Source organism: Hypanus sabinus, chromosome 3 (assembly GCF_030144855.1).
Source record: "Hypanus sabinus isolate sHypSab1 chromosome 3, sHypSab1.hap1, whole genome shotgun sequence".
Lineage (NCBI taxonomy): Eukaryota > Metazoa > Chordata > Chondrichthyes > Myliobatiformes > Dasyatidae > Hypanus > Hypanus sabinus.
The window spans coordinates 166,325,486-166,345,275 of record NC_082708.1 but is presented as its reverse complement, the minus strand read 5'-3'; the positions used below and the strand labels follow the sequence as shown (position 1 = coordinate 166,345,275).

Here is a 19,790-nt window from a genome sequence, read left to right as displayed (position 1 = left end):
GTGCATATCTACAGAAAATAGCGCCTACGGCAAGCACTGAAATTGCACCCCTGTCCAAACATCTGACACCCATCTTTTAGATAACTTTACCATAATATTAGCTCAAAAATACAAGTCAAGCTTGTTAATCTTTTAATTAACAAATTATGGCACTACATGAAAATTATAATTGCATCTTCCTTGCTTTCACTGATGCAAATTGGTCTATGACGTGAACAAAGTCAATTTTTCCTGTTTCTTCTCTTTCTACACTCGGCAGAGCAAGATCACAGAGTCTGCCTTGACCCATGGAGGCTCTCAAATATGAAAGTATTAGTTTTAACTTGCTGAATGATCTCTCACAGCTCACGATGGAAAATGCGATGTTTAGCATTATCTGACTAGCAATGGAGAAGACACTCTCATCTCCATACTGAACAATAAATTCAAGAAGCTCTTCAGGTCTTGATACTTTCTTGTTGACCTGCCTTGATAGCAAATTTTTGCACTTTTTTAGGTCATTACTGTCGGTGCCATAACACAGTCCATTGGCATCAAGAAGAAACCCAAACTTGGTGTCAGTGTTGTGCAAACGAGTGAACCTTTCATCCATTTTTCTGTCAAGACGGTTGAGTATTCACTTCATGACTCCATTTCCTCCTTAGCTGTAAACCCAGTGTCTCCCAAGTTCTCATCATCCATTTGTTTTTCTCGTCTCTGACGTCTTTCAACTTCAATATTCCATTCTTGACAGAGGCCGACTTCTTCTTCGAGTGACTCACTGACCAACACTTCTCTTTCATCATAAAAATGATCTCGGAGGGCTTTCAAATCCAGGGCAGCATCATGGAAGTTCATGCTAGGATCCTGCAGCCTCTTTTGAATACAGTCAATGTGAATGAGTACTTCGTTCCAAAATCCTAGCAAAATCAGAAATTCATAACTCAACATGTGGTTGTACAGCTGCCTTGCATCCCTTCTTGTTTCACTGGTCTTGTTTTCATTGTCTATCATGTCCTGGAAAACTTGAAGTATCTCCTCAAGGTACTTGTTGACAGGCTTCACTGCTTCTGTCCTTGCTCTCCACCTGGTTTTGGACTCTGACCTAACAACCACAGGCACAGCGTTTTTTACTTTTTTCCCAGTGCTGTGTTGAACAAGAGAAAAACACGTAGAGAGTTTCGATGGTTCCAAAAAACGTGACCATCATTGTATCCTGCTTTGCTGCATGTTCACCCACCAAGTTGGGTGAGTGATTGTCACAATTCACAAACATTGCCAGGTTATTTTTCCTCACTTATTCTTTGATGAACACCACTTCTGTGTCCAGCCATCACAGCAGCATTGTCATAGCCCTGTGACTGACAATCTTGTATCTCCATTTCATCCTTCTCTAGTTGTTTCAAGATGTCTTCAACCAAGCTCTCAGCATCCTTCTGACTTATTTGGATAAAACCAAGGAAGAACTCTACAACACAGACTGTTTTCCTCTCAAAATCAACTTCTACATACCCCACTACTTCTGACATCTGCTCACGGTATGTCTGATCAGGAGTCAAGTCGAACATGAGACCATAGTACTTGACTTTACCAATGCTTCTCAGTAAACTCTGGCGAACAGTGGATGCCATCATGTTGGTGAATTTGTTCTGGAACCCGGTGAAAGATAAGACATGGATCCAGATGACTTTCCAAATGAGTGAGGTGTTCTTTTATGACAGGGTCAAAGATGGCCGGTAGATTCAGTAAGCCAAGGAAATTTCCCCCAATGGAGTCATCGTCTAGCTGAAGTGACTCCCTGTGTCCTCGCAAAGCCAGGTTCTGAGTCACAAGGAATTTTATGCAGTGAAGGATTCTTGTCAAGATATCACGCCACTTCTGCTTTTCCTTCTCAATCTGTGATTGAAATACCACGTCAATAACTCCTCTGTTTCCAGCTAAATTTCTTTCCATTTCTTTCCACTGTATGAAGCAATCCCGATGATTCTGGCATTTTCATGAACACTAACCTTTTCAGGTGCTTTCCACTGGTTGAATCCACTTTCCTGCTCCAATGAGCATTGCTGGTCTGATGGGAATAGAGAAGACAACAGATACAATATGCAGATTTTTTAAGAAGGGGGATAGACCAGCCGTGAGCGAATCACTTTCTCACCACGACCATTTCCCAATTTCCTCTTGAATCAAGTTTGGTTCATTGAGTAGTTATTTGTTGGTAGGACAGGCCCCCACTGTTCTAGAAATACTTCGAACCCAGCTTTATTATTTCTGTTCTCAATGTGTTAGACAGAATTGCTTTTCCAGTATTCTTGTCGAACTTCAGAAGTCCAGTGTCATGCTGTTCAATCACTTCTGATGTGACAGTTTGAGGCTCTTTGACACCATCCAGTTTACCAGGTTCGGTGCCATTAGATTCAATCTTGTCAGGTAAAATCTCGTCAATAAACTCAACATCACCACCACCACCATCATCTTCCCCTCCCATCACGTCCACGTTCTCTGTGGCAGCCTCACTCTTAATCTCGTCATACTCGGATTTATCTGACTTGACTTCCTCCTCGGCTTGTGACGCATTTGTACTTGTTCCACTTTCGAATTCTAACAAACTTGTAACAGGTGCAGGCGACTCCATGGAACGTGTCGAACTACTTGTTCCGGGCTTTTCAAAGAAGGGCATGAAGAACTTGCTCGACTTCTTGGCTTCCTCTGCCTCCAACTTTCGTCTCTTCCATCCTTCAGCTCCACTTTTATTCTCCTTCGTGAAGAAACATTTCATGGTCTTCTTACAAAATGCTCTGAAATAAGGCCATCCTAGTGCTTCTCACCCAGGATAATCAAAGACAGATCTGAAGAAAATTCTTTTTTCAATATCCGAGGATGGCTTGTCTGACTTTAATAGAAACTGTTCAGTGGCGCCCTCTTCAAGTGGCGCCCAGGGCATGTGCCATACCTACCATACCTTAGATATGCCACAGACACCATGATCAATTCACGTAGATGTATAAACTACCTCCTCTACTTTTACCTGTCGCTGTTGCAGCTCTTTCAGCCCTGAAGACCATGTGCCCTTCCAGTTCCACCAAGTTGTTTGGGACATCACAGTTTAGCCCCGTCTCCATAAAATACATGACGTTGCAAGCCATAAGCCTTCCTTGAGTGAGGGTCCAAGTCCTTAGTTCGTCCAGCTAATTCGTCAGAGACCGAACATTGGTGAGGAAGATGTTAGGTAACGCTGGCCGGTGCGGATTTAGCCTTAGCCTAGCATGCAGAACTCCACGTTTCCCCCATCTTTGTTTACGGTCTTGGCGTCGGCACTGGGCCCTTCCGGTCAGAGTGAGTTGAATGCAGGTCCGTGGTGTCCTTACTAACTCTGGAGGTAGTTGGTCAAAATTGAATGGATAGTCCAAAACTGAGTTAGTGCATCGGTAGTTAATGACCAAAGGTGTCTGTTTGCTGTAAGAAGTAGCCAAATCGAGCAAACATGCAGGAAACAAGCAGATAAGTTAACACTATTTTTTGAAATTAGATAAGACGCTGAGCCTCGTGATACACACACGCCACTGCCATCTTGTATTCACTGTCTCCCTAATAAGGGATAAAGGGATGTCCCCGTTTCACAGTGAAAGGGGAGACATAACAAACAGCTCACTAATTTATGATGTTAAGTCTGTTGTGTTGCTTTTTCCGAGCTCTGTGCCCAGACAGTCAGCCCTGGAAAGGCGCAGCCTCCTCGACACACAACCCATGGCAGCTGTCCCGCTGCTCCCGATGTTCCATGTTCTCCCATGACGCTTCAGTCAGGGGCACCAGCCTAGAATCAGCACATCTTCAGAGCCATGAAAGTCTGGCTATTCTTGCAGGCTGCATCCTTGCGATATCATAAGGCCCCGAGAGCAGGTCACAGTCCCGAAAAGACCAAAGTCGGAGTGTAACTCCAGGTCAGGGTCTTCAAAGGGCTGCTCAACATGGAGAAGTACTGATTTGTCAGCTAAGGGAGGACAGTACATGGTAATCAGCAGGTTTCCTTGCCCGTGTTTAACCTGGCGTCATGAGATTTCTTGGGGTTCAGAGTCAATGCTGAGTTTCCAGGGCAACTCCCTCTCTATTGTATACCACTGTGCCACCAGCTTTGCTAGGTCTGTCCCGCCGGTGAGACAGTACATACCCAGGAATGGTGTTGGTGGAGAATGTTAACTGTAAGGTCTGATTCTGTCAGTACAACTACGTCAGGCTGTTGTTTGACTCGTCTGTGAGGCAGCTCTCCCAACTTTGACACAAGTCCTCGGATGTTAGCAAGGAGGGCTTTGCAGGGTTGACAGGGCTGGTTTTGCCGTTGTTGCTTCCAGTGCCTAGGTTGTCCTTGTGGGTTCATTCCTTATTATTTTCTTTTTAGCGGTTGGATACAACTGAATGGCTTGCCAGGCCATTTCAGAGGGCAGTTAAGAGTCAACTACATTACTGTGAGTCTGGAGTCTGGAGTAAGGATGGCAGGATCCCTCGTGAACCAATGGGTTTTTATGACAATCGGCATGGTTTCATGGTTGCCAAATATTTTTATTGAATTCAAATTCATCTGCCGTGGTGGGATTTGAACTCATATGTTGCTGGATTACTGATCCAATGGTAGTTACCACTATGCCAAATCTCCCCTTAAGATTATGAAAAACTCATTTAAATCTCCTCTTGACCTTTCTACTCTGAAGGAGAACAAACCCATTTTCCCTAGTCTGCATATGTTTTTTCTTCTTTGATTTCATTTTCTATTAAAGTGAATCTTTAAGACTGTGATATCTTTCCTGAAGCCTAGTGACCTGAATTATCCATAACATCCCAGTTGGGACCTGGGCAATCATGTACAAAGATTTGATAAAACTTGCTTTCTTTTGAACACAGTGTTAAAGCTTTCAACTGCCATCTTAGCAGTTGAAACCCGCTCAAACCTGACATCTTAAAAACATAAGCCTCTGTACTCTCTGGTCTCTGTTTTTCTGAATTATCTTTAATAATGTACCATTTAGCTACAACTGCTTTTCCTCGGCCTTCCTGTCAATATTAACCACTTTGTTTTGCTCTTCTATTTCATTACTCTCACAAAGCTCAATCCTCACTACTTGTTGGGTTTCCTTGCTTTGCATATGCTGTAAACTTTAAATTGAATCAGTGTTTTTCTATTGAAATGTTTAAAGGGGGCATGTCAGGAAATTTCTTCACTCAGAGGGTGATGTGAGTGTGGAACGAGTTGCCAGCAGAAATGGTGGATGTAGGTTTGATTTCAGCATTTAAGAGAAATTTGGTAGATACATGAATGGGAGGGGAATAAAGGGCTGTAGTATGCCAATGGGACTCGGCAGATTAATAGTTCAGTATGGACTAGAGAGGCCAAATGGCCCATTTCCGTGCTGTGTTGCCCTAAGGTTCTATGATTGGCATTTCATTCCAGGTACTGAAGGAGTGCATTGTTGTCATTGGTGCAGTCACTTGGTGAAATGAAAACGCCATGTGTCTGTTCAGAGTTGAAAAGGAGCAAGTGTTACAGACATATTAACTGAATAATTCCCATTATTCATCACAAAACTTAACCATAATACTACATTCAAAATATAAATTGCTTGTAAGATGTAACATTTTCATGTTTAAAGTGCTTAGGGGGTTAATTAACTTCCCATTCTTTTTTGCCATACACTCAAAAAAAAGAAAAAGACGTGATTTTAACAAGTAATAAAATCCTGCTGTTTCTGTCAATAGAATGTAGTGAATGGCTGCACAAGGCTGAGATGGATAACATTTCATTTGCAGCACCATACGGTGCAGTGATGCTGATGCCAGACTTAGCATTACACACCAAGACATGCCAAGGCCACTGAATTAGTGCTAAAGACTCCTCTTAAGAATTAGATATTTGGGCTGCAGCTCTGCTGTTCCCTAATTTCACAGGTCTTGAAAATAGATACGATGCTGTTAAATGTACAGGGTGTCCTGGTGTGCTTTCATTAACAGAAAGTATTTTCAAGGAATTACATAGCTTAAAGTATTGATCTCTCATGGAACTGCTGCAAGGGAAATCAGCGTTCAGAAACTCGTATTTGAGTAATTACAATTTTTATTGAATTCGGGCTTTTCCGTTTGGTTATTTATTGCTCAGTTTTGTTCAAACTAATCATTCCTAAACTAAACACAGCTACAACAGTAATCATGTTTTGTAAGGCTGAAGATCTGTTTGAAAGACTGGATGTGAACATATTTTATATCCTCTTCATTACAAACAATCAATTTATGTATAAAAGCTATCTTTTGTATTTATAATTATTGTGTTTTTTAAATTATTGTATTCTTTATTTTATTGATTAAAACCAAATTTATTGTTTATATTTTCATAAAGGACATTAAACCTTTTAGGGTGCTGATTGTTCATTTCAATTTTAAAGGAAAGGATTTCAGGCAAAAAAAAGATGTTATTTATATTTGCATCAAACAGAAACTAAAACTACAGAAATATGATAGAATGTGTAACGATCTAGCGATAGAACACTGAATGCAACACAGTAACCATCATGGAAAATCATTCCTGGAAATTGCTGAAGAATTCAGCTCTTTGTAAATATAATCAGTGCATTTTGATAACTGGTCAGTTTTGTAAGTGAGAAGAGTAGAGGGTACTGGTAACTGATGATATACAGGTAAGGCAAAGGAGCAGAATTAGGCAATTTGACCCATTGAGTCTGCTGTGCCATCGCATCATGTCTGGTTTATTATCCCTCAACCCCATTCTGCCCTCTCCCCATAACCTTTGTTCTTACTCATTAAGAACCTATCAACCTCTACTTTAAATTTACCTAACGACTTGGCTTCCATACCCATCTGTGGCAATGAATACCACAGCTTTACCCCTCTCTGGCTAAAGTAGTTCCTCCTCATTGCTGTTCCAAAATGAGTCCTTGTATTTTGAGGTTGTGCCTCTGGTCCTAGACTTCCACACTAGTGATAACATCCTCTCAATGTCCACTCTATTTTGGCTTTTCAATATTCGATAGCTTCCAGTGAGATCCCCCACCCCACTCTGAGTTCCAGCGAGCATAGGCCCGGAGCCACTAACCCTTTCATTCCCAGAATCATACTTGTGAACAACATCTAGACCCTCTCCAAGTGGGTCCATCCTCACTTGGATAAGGGGACCAAAACTGTTCCCAGTACTCCAAATGCAGGCTGACAAATTCCTAATAAAGCTTCAGCATTACATCCTTGCTTTTATATTCTAGTCCTTTCAAAAGGATCTCTGGAAAGTTCTTTCACCATCTTTTGGGAATATTGAGCAATTATGGAGAGCTTTCATTTAATGACATTTAACTTGATCAGGCTTCAATTTCACATGGGAGGAGTAGATTTTTTTTGTTACCTATTTTGCTTCTCTTAAATCAAAGTGCAAGAAATTGAACCTGTATTCTGGTGAAATTGTAGAGCAATTTTTCCAGGGTTCAGGGATTATAACTGAAAGGAGTATCCTAAATGGAGTACAGTCAGACCATAGACGCTATTGCGTTGCAGCCTGGAAACAGGCTCTTCTGCCCATCCAGTCTGTGCCAAACTATTATTCTGCCTAGTCCCATATAGCCTGAGTAAAAAGTTAGATTGCTACCTGCTGCCTATTAAAAAGTGTTTATTATTGAGACTTGGTTAACCTAATAAACTAATAATTCAGATGCCTGGAATAACAATACAAATAGCTGAGTTAAAGCCCCACCGATCCATTTGTGTAAATTCATTTTAGGTATTCTGCAAAACAATAGATAATAAATGGGAGGAGATCTGCTGTTCTAACTCTTCTGGACAGTATGTGAATGCAGACCCACCAGAGTGGTCAACTCTTAAATATTACTTGAAATGGCTGAGCAGAGTACTCACGTGTATCCCAGGAGTAGTTCTGAATATCTGCACTCCAGAACAAACTGTGAATCTAGCCACTTTGACGCTGACAACATGGAGGATGGCCCAATATTGCCTTGCTAATCTGGCTAATTGTCACCCGACAAGTCTGCTGTCAATCATCAGCAAAGACCAAAGTAAATTTATTAAAGTACATTATGTCACCATAATTTCTTGCAGGCCTACTCAATATATCAAATAACTGTATAGAATCAATGAAAGCACACCAACAGGGCAGACAAGCAGTGTGCAAAATACACCAAACTGTGCAAGAACTCACTTCCACATCTTATCAGAGTGATGCTCAAAGCAGGAGCCAAAGAGCTGAATTGCAGATGTGACATGACAGTCACTTTCCATCACATTGGCACTTGACTAAGTGGGTCACGAAGGTGCTCTATTGAAACTGAAATCCGTGTTCTCAAAAGGAAAATATTATAATGGTTGGAGTTATACCTTGCATAAAGATGGTTGTTGGAGGTCAATCATCCCAGCCAAAGCATCTCTTTAAGTCAGCATCCTAGGCCCAAATGTCAGTGGCTAATACTTCAACAATAATCGTTTCATTATACATTCAATAGTGGAGTTGTCTGTGGCCAATTCCAAATGAATCTGAAGATTGCACAATGCCTTAACAAGTACAGCAGTTCATGCCTGCACTCAGAGGCTCCAGCAGGGACTGATAAATGCAAAGTAACCTTTGTGCCTCAAATGTGCCCACCATTGACCCCCTCTTTGAGAGGGGAATTAAACCACCTAACCTCGACATTTTAGAATGTATTTATTTGTACATCAAAGCATACGGTGAAATACATTGTAGCCCACAAATGTCACCATGCTACTGGCACCAAAGTACAGTGCCCACAACTCCCTAACCGTAATCATACATCTTTGGACTGTGGTAGGAAATCTGGAAGAAACTTGTACAGTTGTGGGGAGAACATACAACCACCTTGCAGCACGGGAAGTTAACCCTAATCGCTGGCACTCTTAATGGTATTGCACTAACTGCTATGCTATCATATCCATAACTGGTCTCTCACCATCAACATTCTTGGGGATCAGCATGGACTAGAAACTCAACAGGACCATCTGATAAGCACAGTAGTCATGAGAGTGGGTCAAAAACATTTGATCCTCTAAAGCAGGGGTTCCCAACTTCTTTTATGTCATGGGCCAGTACCATTAAGCAAGGGATCCATGGTTTGGGAAGCTCTGCTCTAAAGCCTTTTCAGCATCAACAAGGCAAGACTTGCGAGTGAGACAGAATGGTTTATACTTGCCTGGACCACAATAATCCTAAGATCTGCAGAAATGGCCACTGCAAAGTTGCCTATCTGATTAGTATCCGATTGACACTCAAAGCATTTCTTCCTTAATTCACTGGTGCACAGTGACTTCCAAGTATACCATCTATAAATAAACTGCAAACAAGAGAAAAGCTGCAGATGCTGGAAATCCAAGCAACACACACAGAATGTTGTAGGAATTCAGCAGGCCAGGCAGTACCTATGGAAAAAAAAGTACAGTCGACGTTTCAGGCCAAGACCCTTCGGGTACTGCCTGGCCTGCTGAGTTCCTCCAGCATTCTGTATGTGTTAGAAATACACTGCAGTTATTTGTCTAGTCTTTTCTGATGATATCTTCCAGGTTCACAAGCTCTACCATCATGTGCAACATGTGGAATAACACACATACAGGTCCTCTCCAAATCCTGAAACTCCCTTGCTATACCTGTGTAGGATTACCCTCTCCAGAAGGATAGCAATAGTTCTAATTCTCAGGGGTAGTTAGGGATCCAATAAATTCTGGCCTTGCCAACAATGCCCAGATCCCACAAAGATGCAAGTTTATTTGTGGTATCCATTCTCACTGATAAGGGAAGGGGTCTGAATTGATATTGCAGTGTGTTGAATGGGAATAATGGATTCACCAAAATACAGCATCAGCAGGTTTGGGGAAAGAGGGACATTAAAGAAAGGAACTTGCCAAAAACATAGAGCAACACACCAAAATAAAAATGATGGAGGACCTCAGCAATGTGGACAGCACCTATGGAGGGGAATAAACTGTGGATATTTCAGGCTGAGACCCTTCATTAGGTCTGGAAAGGAAGTGAGCAGAAACAAGAGATTTCCAGCATCTGCAAAACATCTTGTGCTCATGATCTGCCTAAAACATTGATTCCATGCAAAGAAGGAAAGGTAAACAATCTTAGGAGGAAAAAGAAAAGTCATATAGAATTGGAAATTACCTGGCAAACCATAAGCAACAGTTAAATTATGTTTAGTTAGGTTTGTGTCAAGTGACTGCAATCAAAATCCTCCTGCATAACATTCACACACATACTACTCAATATCTGTAGTTAGCATAGGAGTCGGAAGCCCGGAGGTAGAGAATTGGAGTAGGTATCTGTACATGAGTGCCTGGCTGAATATGCATTATAGTGAAAGCAGCAAATCACTTCCAAAATTCTGCACCGTTGAATTTAATGGAATTAATTTTCAGGAACAGAATGCAATTTGATTTCTCTTCTACTGTATTTGTTGAATGTATTCTCGCAAGTTCAAAGTATTATGTTTCAAACGGGCTAATTGTTTTGAGCCCTGGTCAAGGTATATCTTTAGAATACTCTCAAGATTTCAAAATAGCTAAAAATACAAACATATTTCTGTATCACATTGAAAAATAGACAAATGCAAATTAATAGCATTACTTAAACCTTTTCCAATATAAACACATTTTGAGGTTGATATAACCTGAATTCAGGGCATTAGTTGTTGCCCTCTAGTCCAACTTTGGGACTAGGAATTCTTCACTTGAACTAGTTACATTTTGTACTTCCTCTATAGCTGCTGCTTGACTTGAGAGTCAACAACATTTTTCTCTTGTGATGCACATTTTCAACATCTGCAGTGTTTTGCATTTTTGCTTTGTGCTGTTCAGTATTTTCCCAACGAAGTACAAAGTCACTTGTCACCTTAGGCGTAGGGAATTTATGAATACAGCATTAATTAGCTGGTTTATTTCCAGTTTGTCACTGAGTTAAACCAAACTACTGTCTTGTTGTGATTCAGTTTGGGATCACACAGAGATATAAATTATAAATTGTAAACGACTGGGTTTTCAAAAGTGAAATGTTATGAAAAATTTGAGAAGAGAAGAATGTTAGTTTGGTTTTCATTATTCGTCTAGCCCGGTTAGTTAGAGAAGGTTTAGCATATAGCATGTGGTTGGTGAACAGGTTAACTATTCTCAATTATAACCTATTGAGTTTTATCTCCATTTGCCAAGGTGCTTTATAATTAAGGAGAACTGCAGATTATAGAGTGTAAAATCCACCAAGAGTAGTAGTTTACAACAATATTGAAATATCCAGGCCTGCGGCATTGCTTTAAAACTTTAAATTTATTTTAATCTTTGGGTTCTCAAATATTGATCTGTTGGAGAGTAAAATAATTATAAACTAAAATATCAGCTGGCCAGTAAACACTGCACCCAATTTTTTTAGTACTCAAGCCAATTGTTACAAGTTCCAGTTGATTTTCCGTGTGTGGAAGTCAGCGGAGAAAGCAAAAAGTACAATGGATGGCTGATCCACCTCAGCCCATTTTGTTATTCTGTTCAGGCTGGGTTTTACTGCCTGTCTCACTTCACATTTCATCACTGGGACTCCAGTGAAACAAATGATTATTTTGTTGCCTTCATTGAATCGATATGTCTCATTTAAATATGCTTCTCCCTTTTTTATTCCATTATTCTTCCCTAATAGGCACTTTTCAGTTGTTAGAAATCTATTGATAGTGTTCATTAGTTCTTTGAAAGGCCTCATTGAGACCAGATGTACCTTCTAACTGCGCACCTATCATTTTTGTCACACTTATCCAACAGATACCTTAAAAATTCTAATAAACTGGAGGACATCATATTTGTGCATCCTTAAGACATAGCCGTCAATAAGAATCCTGTAGTAATTTGTTTAATTAGATAGTAAAGCAAAATATTACAAATGCTAGAAATCTGAAATAAAAACAAACCCTAGAAATACTCAATGGGTCAGAAAGTACCTGACTAAAAGTTCACTTATCTGAAATGCTAACTGAGGATGGCTGAAACTGCCCAATGCATCATTGGCAGCAGCCTACCCACTATCATGGATATATATACAGAAAGGCACTGGAAAAAAAGAGAGTAATATCATGAAGGATCCAACCCACCCTGCTCATAGACTGTCCCACTCCCATAAGGGGGAAGGTTAACTAGCATCCACTCCAGGACCACCAGACTCAAAAACAGCCAAGTTCCTCAAGCAGGGAGGTTGATCAACACTCCTCACCATCAATACTGTATCATTTCCTGTCAGTCATCTTGTGTATCAACACTCCCTGTGCCTAGCAGCACTTAATGGCCATACAAATAACCTATGTTTAGAAGTTATGTATTTATATTTATTGTGTCCTTTATCTTATTTTGTGCTGCATCAAATGAAAGTAACAATTATTTCATTCTCCTTGACACTTGTGTACTGGAAATGCTGTTAAACAGTCTTTGAACTTTGAACCCTGAACCAATCTGCAGAAGTTGTCTGAGCTACCGAGTGTTATTTTTAATTAATTAGTTTGTTCCATTGCAGTAGGTATGGCTGTTGTAATGCTCTATAATGTGCTTTGATCAAGTTCAATAATATCACATGAGCAAACTAAATGTAACCAATACTATGTTTTTGTTTGGTTTTCTTTGCAGAGCTTCCTTGAAACGAGTCTCCAAAGCAATGGCTTCTCTAGATAAAAGAAAACATGAAAAGTTTGCAAACCAGTTCAACTATGCATTGAATTAAGGCCAACAAAGGCTGGAAATAATCACTATTAAGTGACCATGCCTCAACTTTTACATCATTTGTACCAGAAATTTAAAACCACCAATATTGCCGATTTTCTATAGACTGCGGAATTTTAAGATTCCAGTGTACATGTTTTATTGTAATGTATTTAAATATAATTTTTTTTACATTGAGTGCCAAACTTATATAAAATATAATATTTAATGTATGTTGTTTTAAAAGATGGTAATAATAATTGATGATGTGATCACAGAATTGCAGGAACTTAAGATTTGTTCATGTAGTTTTGTTGAACATTACACTGAAGAAAATGAACTGATTCATTAACCTTCCTGGCAATTCAGATCAATTTAAACTTTACTATGATCTACATTTGTTTTTCTTTGTAAATATTTTAATTTGTTAATGGTTTTAAACTTTTAAAAATGATTTAACAAATGATGTTTCCTTATTCTTTTCTAACTCCAATTGTTCCCCTGATTTTAGTTAGATTAGAGGGGGGAGCTTTTAGTGGGGAACAAATGTGAAGTGCTGTAGCTGAGGGTTGGAAAGCAGAGTTTGGAGAATTATTGGGTTGAAGGTAGAGAGAGAAGAGGATGAGAAGGAAGTGGAGCTGAATTTCACCATGATGCTAAATAATAAGAGATATAAATAAAAGATTGATTGCTAAAGTGCCCATATATTTAAAATGTAAAGACTTGGCAGATTAGACCAAGTAACAGACTGATACTTATGACAAAAGTGCAGCAACAGTTTTGAATGATGGAAAACTGGAGAGAGGATGAGAATGTTGCATAACTCACAGATCCAGGTAACTGAAAGAGAAGATTACAATGCCATTTACATATTAAAATGACTGCATTCTTAATAGTGGTTGTGTTTGATTGACAGTGTAAAATAATTTGAACTAAAAGGCAGAATGGGTAAAACGAAGAACATCACTATGTTTGGTATAGATTGTAAGCATTTGATTGACACAATATGACAAACTGAATCGAAAGATATGAAGATTAAGTGATTTTAAAAATACAAACACAAGGAAATCTGCAGATGCTGGAAATTCAAGCAATATACACAAAATGCTGGTGGAATGCAGCAGGCCAGGCAGCAACTATAGGAAGAAAGTTGACGTTTTGGGCTGAAACGCTTCGTCAGGACTAACTAAGAGATTTGAAAGTGGGGGCGGGGGGATTCCGAAATGATAGGAGAAGACAGGAGGTGAAGGAATGATGCTAAGAGCTGGAAAGTTGATTAGCAAAAGGGATACACAGCTGGAGAAGGGAGAGGATCATGGGACGGGAGGCCTAGGGAGAAAGAAAGGGGGAAGGGAGCTCCAGAGGGAGATAGAGAATAGGCAAGGAGTGATTGTGAGAGAGAGAGAGAGAGAGAAAGAGGAAAAAAGGGGGTAATAAAACATAAAGGATGGGGTAAGAAGGGGAGGAGGGATATTAAAGGAAGTTAGAGAAATCAATGTTCATGCCATCAGGTTGGAGACTATCCAGATGGAATAAGAGGTGTTTTTCCTCCAACCTGAGTGTGGCTTCATCTTGACAGTAGAGGAGGCCATAGATAGCGATATCAGAATGTGAATGGACATGGAATTAAAATGTGGGGCCTCTGGGAGATCAAGTGAATGCTTACCATCTAAACACAGTTTGAGAAGAAATAGAAGGACCATATTAAACAATGTTGTGTGATTTTTTTTCTTAATGAGTTTATTTTGGAAGTATTATTATTTAAAGTTTATATAAATAATATGCATGGAGGAATTAAAGGAATATGGAATTACTTTTTCAATTCAGTGGTCCCACTTTTGAGTTCTGCCCACTGGGGAATTAAATCCTTAGTTGAGAATTGCAGACTATCCCAATGTACGGCTGGAACAAAAGCTGGAAAGAGAAGGTGCTGGTGACTGCAAGAGGACATTGCAGAATGGATAAAGTTCAAAGCCAAAAAACCACGAAAATACCAAATGAAACAATTTGAAATTGATGTAGAAGGTATCTCATCAAAAACTTATTGGGGGGGGGATAAAGCAAGCTAGTATTAGAAAAGGAATGCTTTGATTTGTATTTATAACTATAGAAAGCAGATTTAAGGTGATGAAAAGCTTGTACAAGCCTTCATTGACGCAAACAGTAGCTTGCATGTTATATGTTAGAATTTAGCTGTAAGAAAGATATAAAAGGAGCAGAAAAATGTGTTGTTTGGATTCATTAGAATGAATGTTATTAGGTGTTATGGGTATGAAATGGAACTTACGAAATTATGGCCTTTCTCTCAAATGATGAGGGCAATAGGGGTTGACCTGAAAGTGATCTGTAAAAAATAAATCAAGTACTATTGAAGCATAAATTTAAATGATTCACAAAGAACTAGGGGAAGAACAATTTCCAAGAAGTGACTAGAAACTTTCTCCTTGATAATAGGGTGCATTATTTTCTTCCCCAAGAAGAATAAAGGATTTGAGAAATACCGGATTTGACAAGGTGGCAGTTTGAATTGGAAACAGACAGCAGCACTACATATTGGATAAATCAGTTTGCCATATTATCCCTTAATCAGTCTTACCTCGGTTTTCCAAAAAAATATTTTACCCTATCAGATTCATCCCATTTTATTTAACCATTAATATTGGTTAGTTCAGCAGATGCAGTCTTAGTTTAGTTCGGGTAATGCCTTTTTTGCGCACTAATGTCACAGCACTCATGTTACATTATAATGCCCTTGTAAAGCAAATGCCAATAACTTTCATGTATTTAATTTTCAAATAGTTCTCAGTCACAATAATATAAATCATGTGCAATTGAATAATGCGTTGAAAAAGGCATTCAAATAATTAGATTAATGAATTATTTAATATTCATAACTGTAATATTTTACTATTTAGCACTTACTAGTTTATAATTAACAGTTTTAATAGCACATTTTAGTGTTAACAAGATAAGCAATTATTACCAATTGTTTAAATTGTATGAATGAATATCTTATAAATCTTATCTTCACCTGCTGCCACTGAAAGTAATTTAAGACAATAGAGCAGTTGGTGTTAAGTAAATGCTTATGTTGACTATTGACTGAATAAAATGCTTAGCTTGTAGATTAGACCTGATTTTAATCACAGTGCTTAACACATTTGTTCTGAAGGATTAACATCTAGAACTCATTCTTATGCATGTAACAAGATCAAAATGGATATCATGGGGTAAAGTGGATTAAACATTTGATCCTTTTGACAAATGTGAAATGTAAGTCCTGGTCCAGATGCTGAACTTCTCAACTCTACATTAACCCTGATATCACAACTTTTTGTTTTCTCCCCACGTGATCCCAAACCACTGTTCTGTGTGTCACCTTAACCACTGCTCGGAATAATAGATAAGGATCTTTCAAATGTAAATGATCATTTAAACAACAATAAATTGTGTAGTTGTTGCAGTTTAAACTCATTGCAACATCAAGAGCATATATATCAGCTGAAGACTTGGAGCAGAATTGGATTTGGCCTTTTAAGTATAGTTACAGAGAATTTTCCAAGGCATAGTGCCTACAATGTGAGCTATCTACTAAGTGCATTCACTTATTCCTATACCGACAGCCCTCTCAAACCTCTGATTATTTTCTATCAAAGAGGGCAAAGGCAGTGGGTACAGGCCCATCTATGTTCCCATCACCTGGTTTCACCTATCACCTGCCAGCGCGTATTCCTTCTTCTCCCTCCACCTTCTTATTCAGGTTTCTTCCCCCTTACTTTCCAGTTCACTCCTTTCCACAGAAGCTGGCCGACTTGCTGAGTTCCACCAGCATTTTACGGGTGTTATATTGGAAGATCACTACCTGCAGGTTTATTCATCCATCATCCCAAACTGAGTAGCTGTTGCTCTGACCCAGTGAAGATAGATCTCTAGAGGAGTGCGCTAATTCAAGAACTTGCTCACCGCCACCTTCTTAACGATTGCTAGAAGTCGGCAATAGATAGTCTCCTCTCTAATGAAAAAATGAATAAAGAAAACTCAATGTTTTTGATAATGTCTCGCAGAATGGCAGGAGTTGATAATTTAGGAGATTAATGTCTGAATCTCAGATATTTATCAGCTATTTTGCCATATAACTTCATTGGTTGAAGAACTGAACATTATAATGAGTGCTAACAGATTTGACCTACTCATGCAAAGTTAACAAGGTGGATGAATTGAATGTGCAGATAGTTATTAATGAATATGATATAGTTGGGATCACAGAGACATGGCTCCAGGGTGACCAAGGATGGGAGCTCAACATCCAGGGATATTCAATATTCAGGAGGGATAGACAGTAAAGAAAACGAGGTGGGGTAGCATTGCTGGTTAGAGAGGAGATTAACGCAATAGAAAGGAAGGACATTAGCCTAGATCAGGGGTCGGCAACCTTTACCACTGAAAGAGCCATATGGACCCATTTCCCACAGAAAAGAAAACACTGGGAGCCACAAAACCCGTTTGACATTTAAAATGAAATAACACTGCATACAACGGTTTTTTTTGCCTTTATGCTATGTATAAACAAACTATAATGTGTTGCATTTATGAAATTGATGAACTCCTGCAGAGAAAACGAAATTGCATTTCTACATTCAACAAAAACATTTTGAACTCCGAAAAAAAGACGTTGGGTTGAAGGTTACTCCATAGTTAGCCTACCTTGGATCGAAAAATTAAAAGAAATCGCACACTGGCGGGTGTCAGGCATTGGCAGTGGTGATAATAGCGATAAAAAACACGTTGTAGCGGTGTGCTACACGCAGCGCTAAAATAACGACACTGCAGTCAAAGATAACTTTATTTGAACTAAACAGCCTTGCTTTAAAGCCCCCTCAACCCGCCCCCCCCCCCGTGGGTGCAGATGCTCCAAAAGACACGTACTCAGAAACCCCCCGTAGGCTATCTCCCTTAGCCGGAACAGTGGCTAATTGTGAGCCGGTTCGGATGTGCCAGGAAATGGGGTCGCCACAACGTTTTATTTAGATTGTACAAGATCACCATAATCTTCAAATTTCGAATTACATTTCAAAAACTAACAAACCATGGGGAGCCGCAGCACAGAGATGAAAGAGCCACATGCGGCTCCGGAGCCGCAGGTTGCCGACCACTGGCCTAGAGGATGTGGAATCGATATGGGTAGAGCTGCATAACACTAAGGGGAAGAAAACGCTGGTGGGAGTTGTGTACAGGCCACCCAACAGTAGTAGTGAGGTTGGGGATGGCATTAAACAGGAAATTAGAAATGCGTGCAATAAAGGAACAGTAATTATAATGGGTGAACCAAATTGGTAAGGATGCTGAGGAAGAGGATTTCTTGGAATGTATGCGGGATGGTTTTCTGAACCAACATGTCGAGGTACCAACTAGAGAGCAGGCCATTCTAGATTGGGTATTGAGCAATGAGGAAGGGTTAGTTAGCAATCTTGTCGAGTGAGGCCCCTTGGGTAAGAGTGACCATAATATGGTGGAATTCTTCATTAAGATGGAGAGTGACATAGTTAATTCAGAAACAAAGGTTCTGAAATTAAAGAAGGGTAACTTTGAAGGTATGAGACGTGAATTAGCTGAGATAGACTGGCAAATGATACTTCAAGGGCTGACAGTGGATATGCAATGGCAAGCATTTAAAGATTGCATGGATGAACTACAACAATTGTTCATCCCAGTTTGGCAAAAGAATAAACCAGGGAAGGTAGTGCACCCGTGGCTGACAAGGGAAATTAGGGATAGTATCAAGTCCAAAGAAGAAACATATAAATTAGCAAAAAAAAAAGCGGCACACCTGGGGACTGGGAGAAATTCAGAGACCAGCAGAGGAGGACAAAGGGCTTAATTAGGAAAGGGAAAAAAGATTATGAGAGAAAGCTGACAGGGAACATAAAAACTAACTGTAAAAGCTTTTATAGATACGAGAAAAGAAAAAGATTGGTCAAGACAAATGTAGGTCCTTTACAGTCAGAAACAGGTGAATTGATCATAGGGAACAAAGACATGGCAGACCAATTGAATAACTACTTTGGTTCTGTCTTCACTAAGGAGGACATAAATAATCTTCCGGAAATAGTAAGGGACCGAGGGTCTAGTGAGATGGAGGAACTGAGGGAAATACATGTTAGTAGGGAAGTGGTGTTAGGTAAATTGAAGAGATTAAACGCAGATAAATCCCCAGGGCCAGATGGTCTGCATCCCAGAGTGCTTAAGGAAGTAGTTCAAGAAATAGTGGATGCATTAGTGATCATTTTTCAAAACTCCTTAGATTCTAGGTTAGTTCCTGAGGATTGGAGGGTGGCTAATGTAACCCCACTTTTTAAAAAAGGAGAGAGAGAGAAACTGGGGAATTATAGACCGGTTAGTCTGACATCAGTGGTGGGGAAAATGCTAGAGTCGGTTATCAAAGATGTGAAACAGCACATTTGGAAAGAGGTGAAATCATCGGACAAAGTCAGCATGGATTTGTGAAAGGCAAATCATGTCTAACGAATCTTATAGAATTTTTTGAAGATGTAACTAGTAGAGTGGATAGGGGAGAGCCAGTGGATGTGGTATATTTAGATTTTCAAAAGGCTTTTGACAAGGTCCCACACAAGAGATTAGTGTGCTAACTTAAAGCACACGGTATTGGGGGTATGCTATTGATGTGGATAGAGAATTGGTTGGCAGACAGGAAGCAAAGAATGGGAGTAAACGGGACCTTTTCAGAATGGCAGGCAGTGACTAGTAGAGTACTGCAAGGCTCAGTGCTGGGACCCCAGTTGTTTACAATTATATATTAATGATCTAGATGAGGGAATTAAATGCAGCATCTCCAAGTTTGCGGATGACACAAAGCTGGGCGGCGGTGTTAGCTGTGAGGAGGATGCTAAGAGGATGCAGGGTGATTTGGATAGGTTAGGTGAGTGGGCATATTAATGGCAGATGCAATTTAATGTGGATAAATGTGAGGTTATCCACTTTGGCTGCAAGAACAGGAAAACAGATTATTATCTGAATGGTGGCCGATTAGGAAAAAGGAGGATGCAACGAGACCTGGG

General features: G+C 39.7%; 1 protein-coding gene across 4 annotated transcripts in view; it reads left to right on the top strand.

Annotated features, from left to right (window-relative positions):
• The window catches only part of uvssa (UV-stimulated scaffold protein A), a 310,226-nt gene extending 296,619 nt beyond the window's left edge, over positions 1-13,607 (top strand). For all 4 annotated transcript variants that reach the window (XM_059965599.1, XM_059965596.1, XM_059965597.1 and 1 more), the window contains one exon: positions 12,643-13,607. In XM_059965599.1, the coding sequence (XP_059821582.1) occupies positions 12,643-12,736 (94 nt within the window). In that variant the 3' untranslated portion in view covers positions 12,737-13,607. The remainder of the gene's footprint in view (positions 1-12,642) is intronic.
• The last annotated feature ends 6,183 nt before the right edge of the window (positions 13,608-19,790 follow it).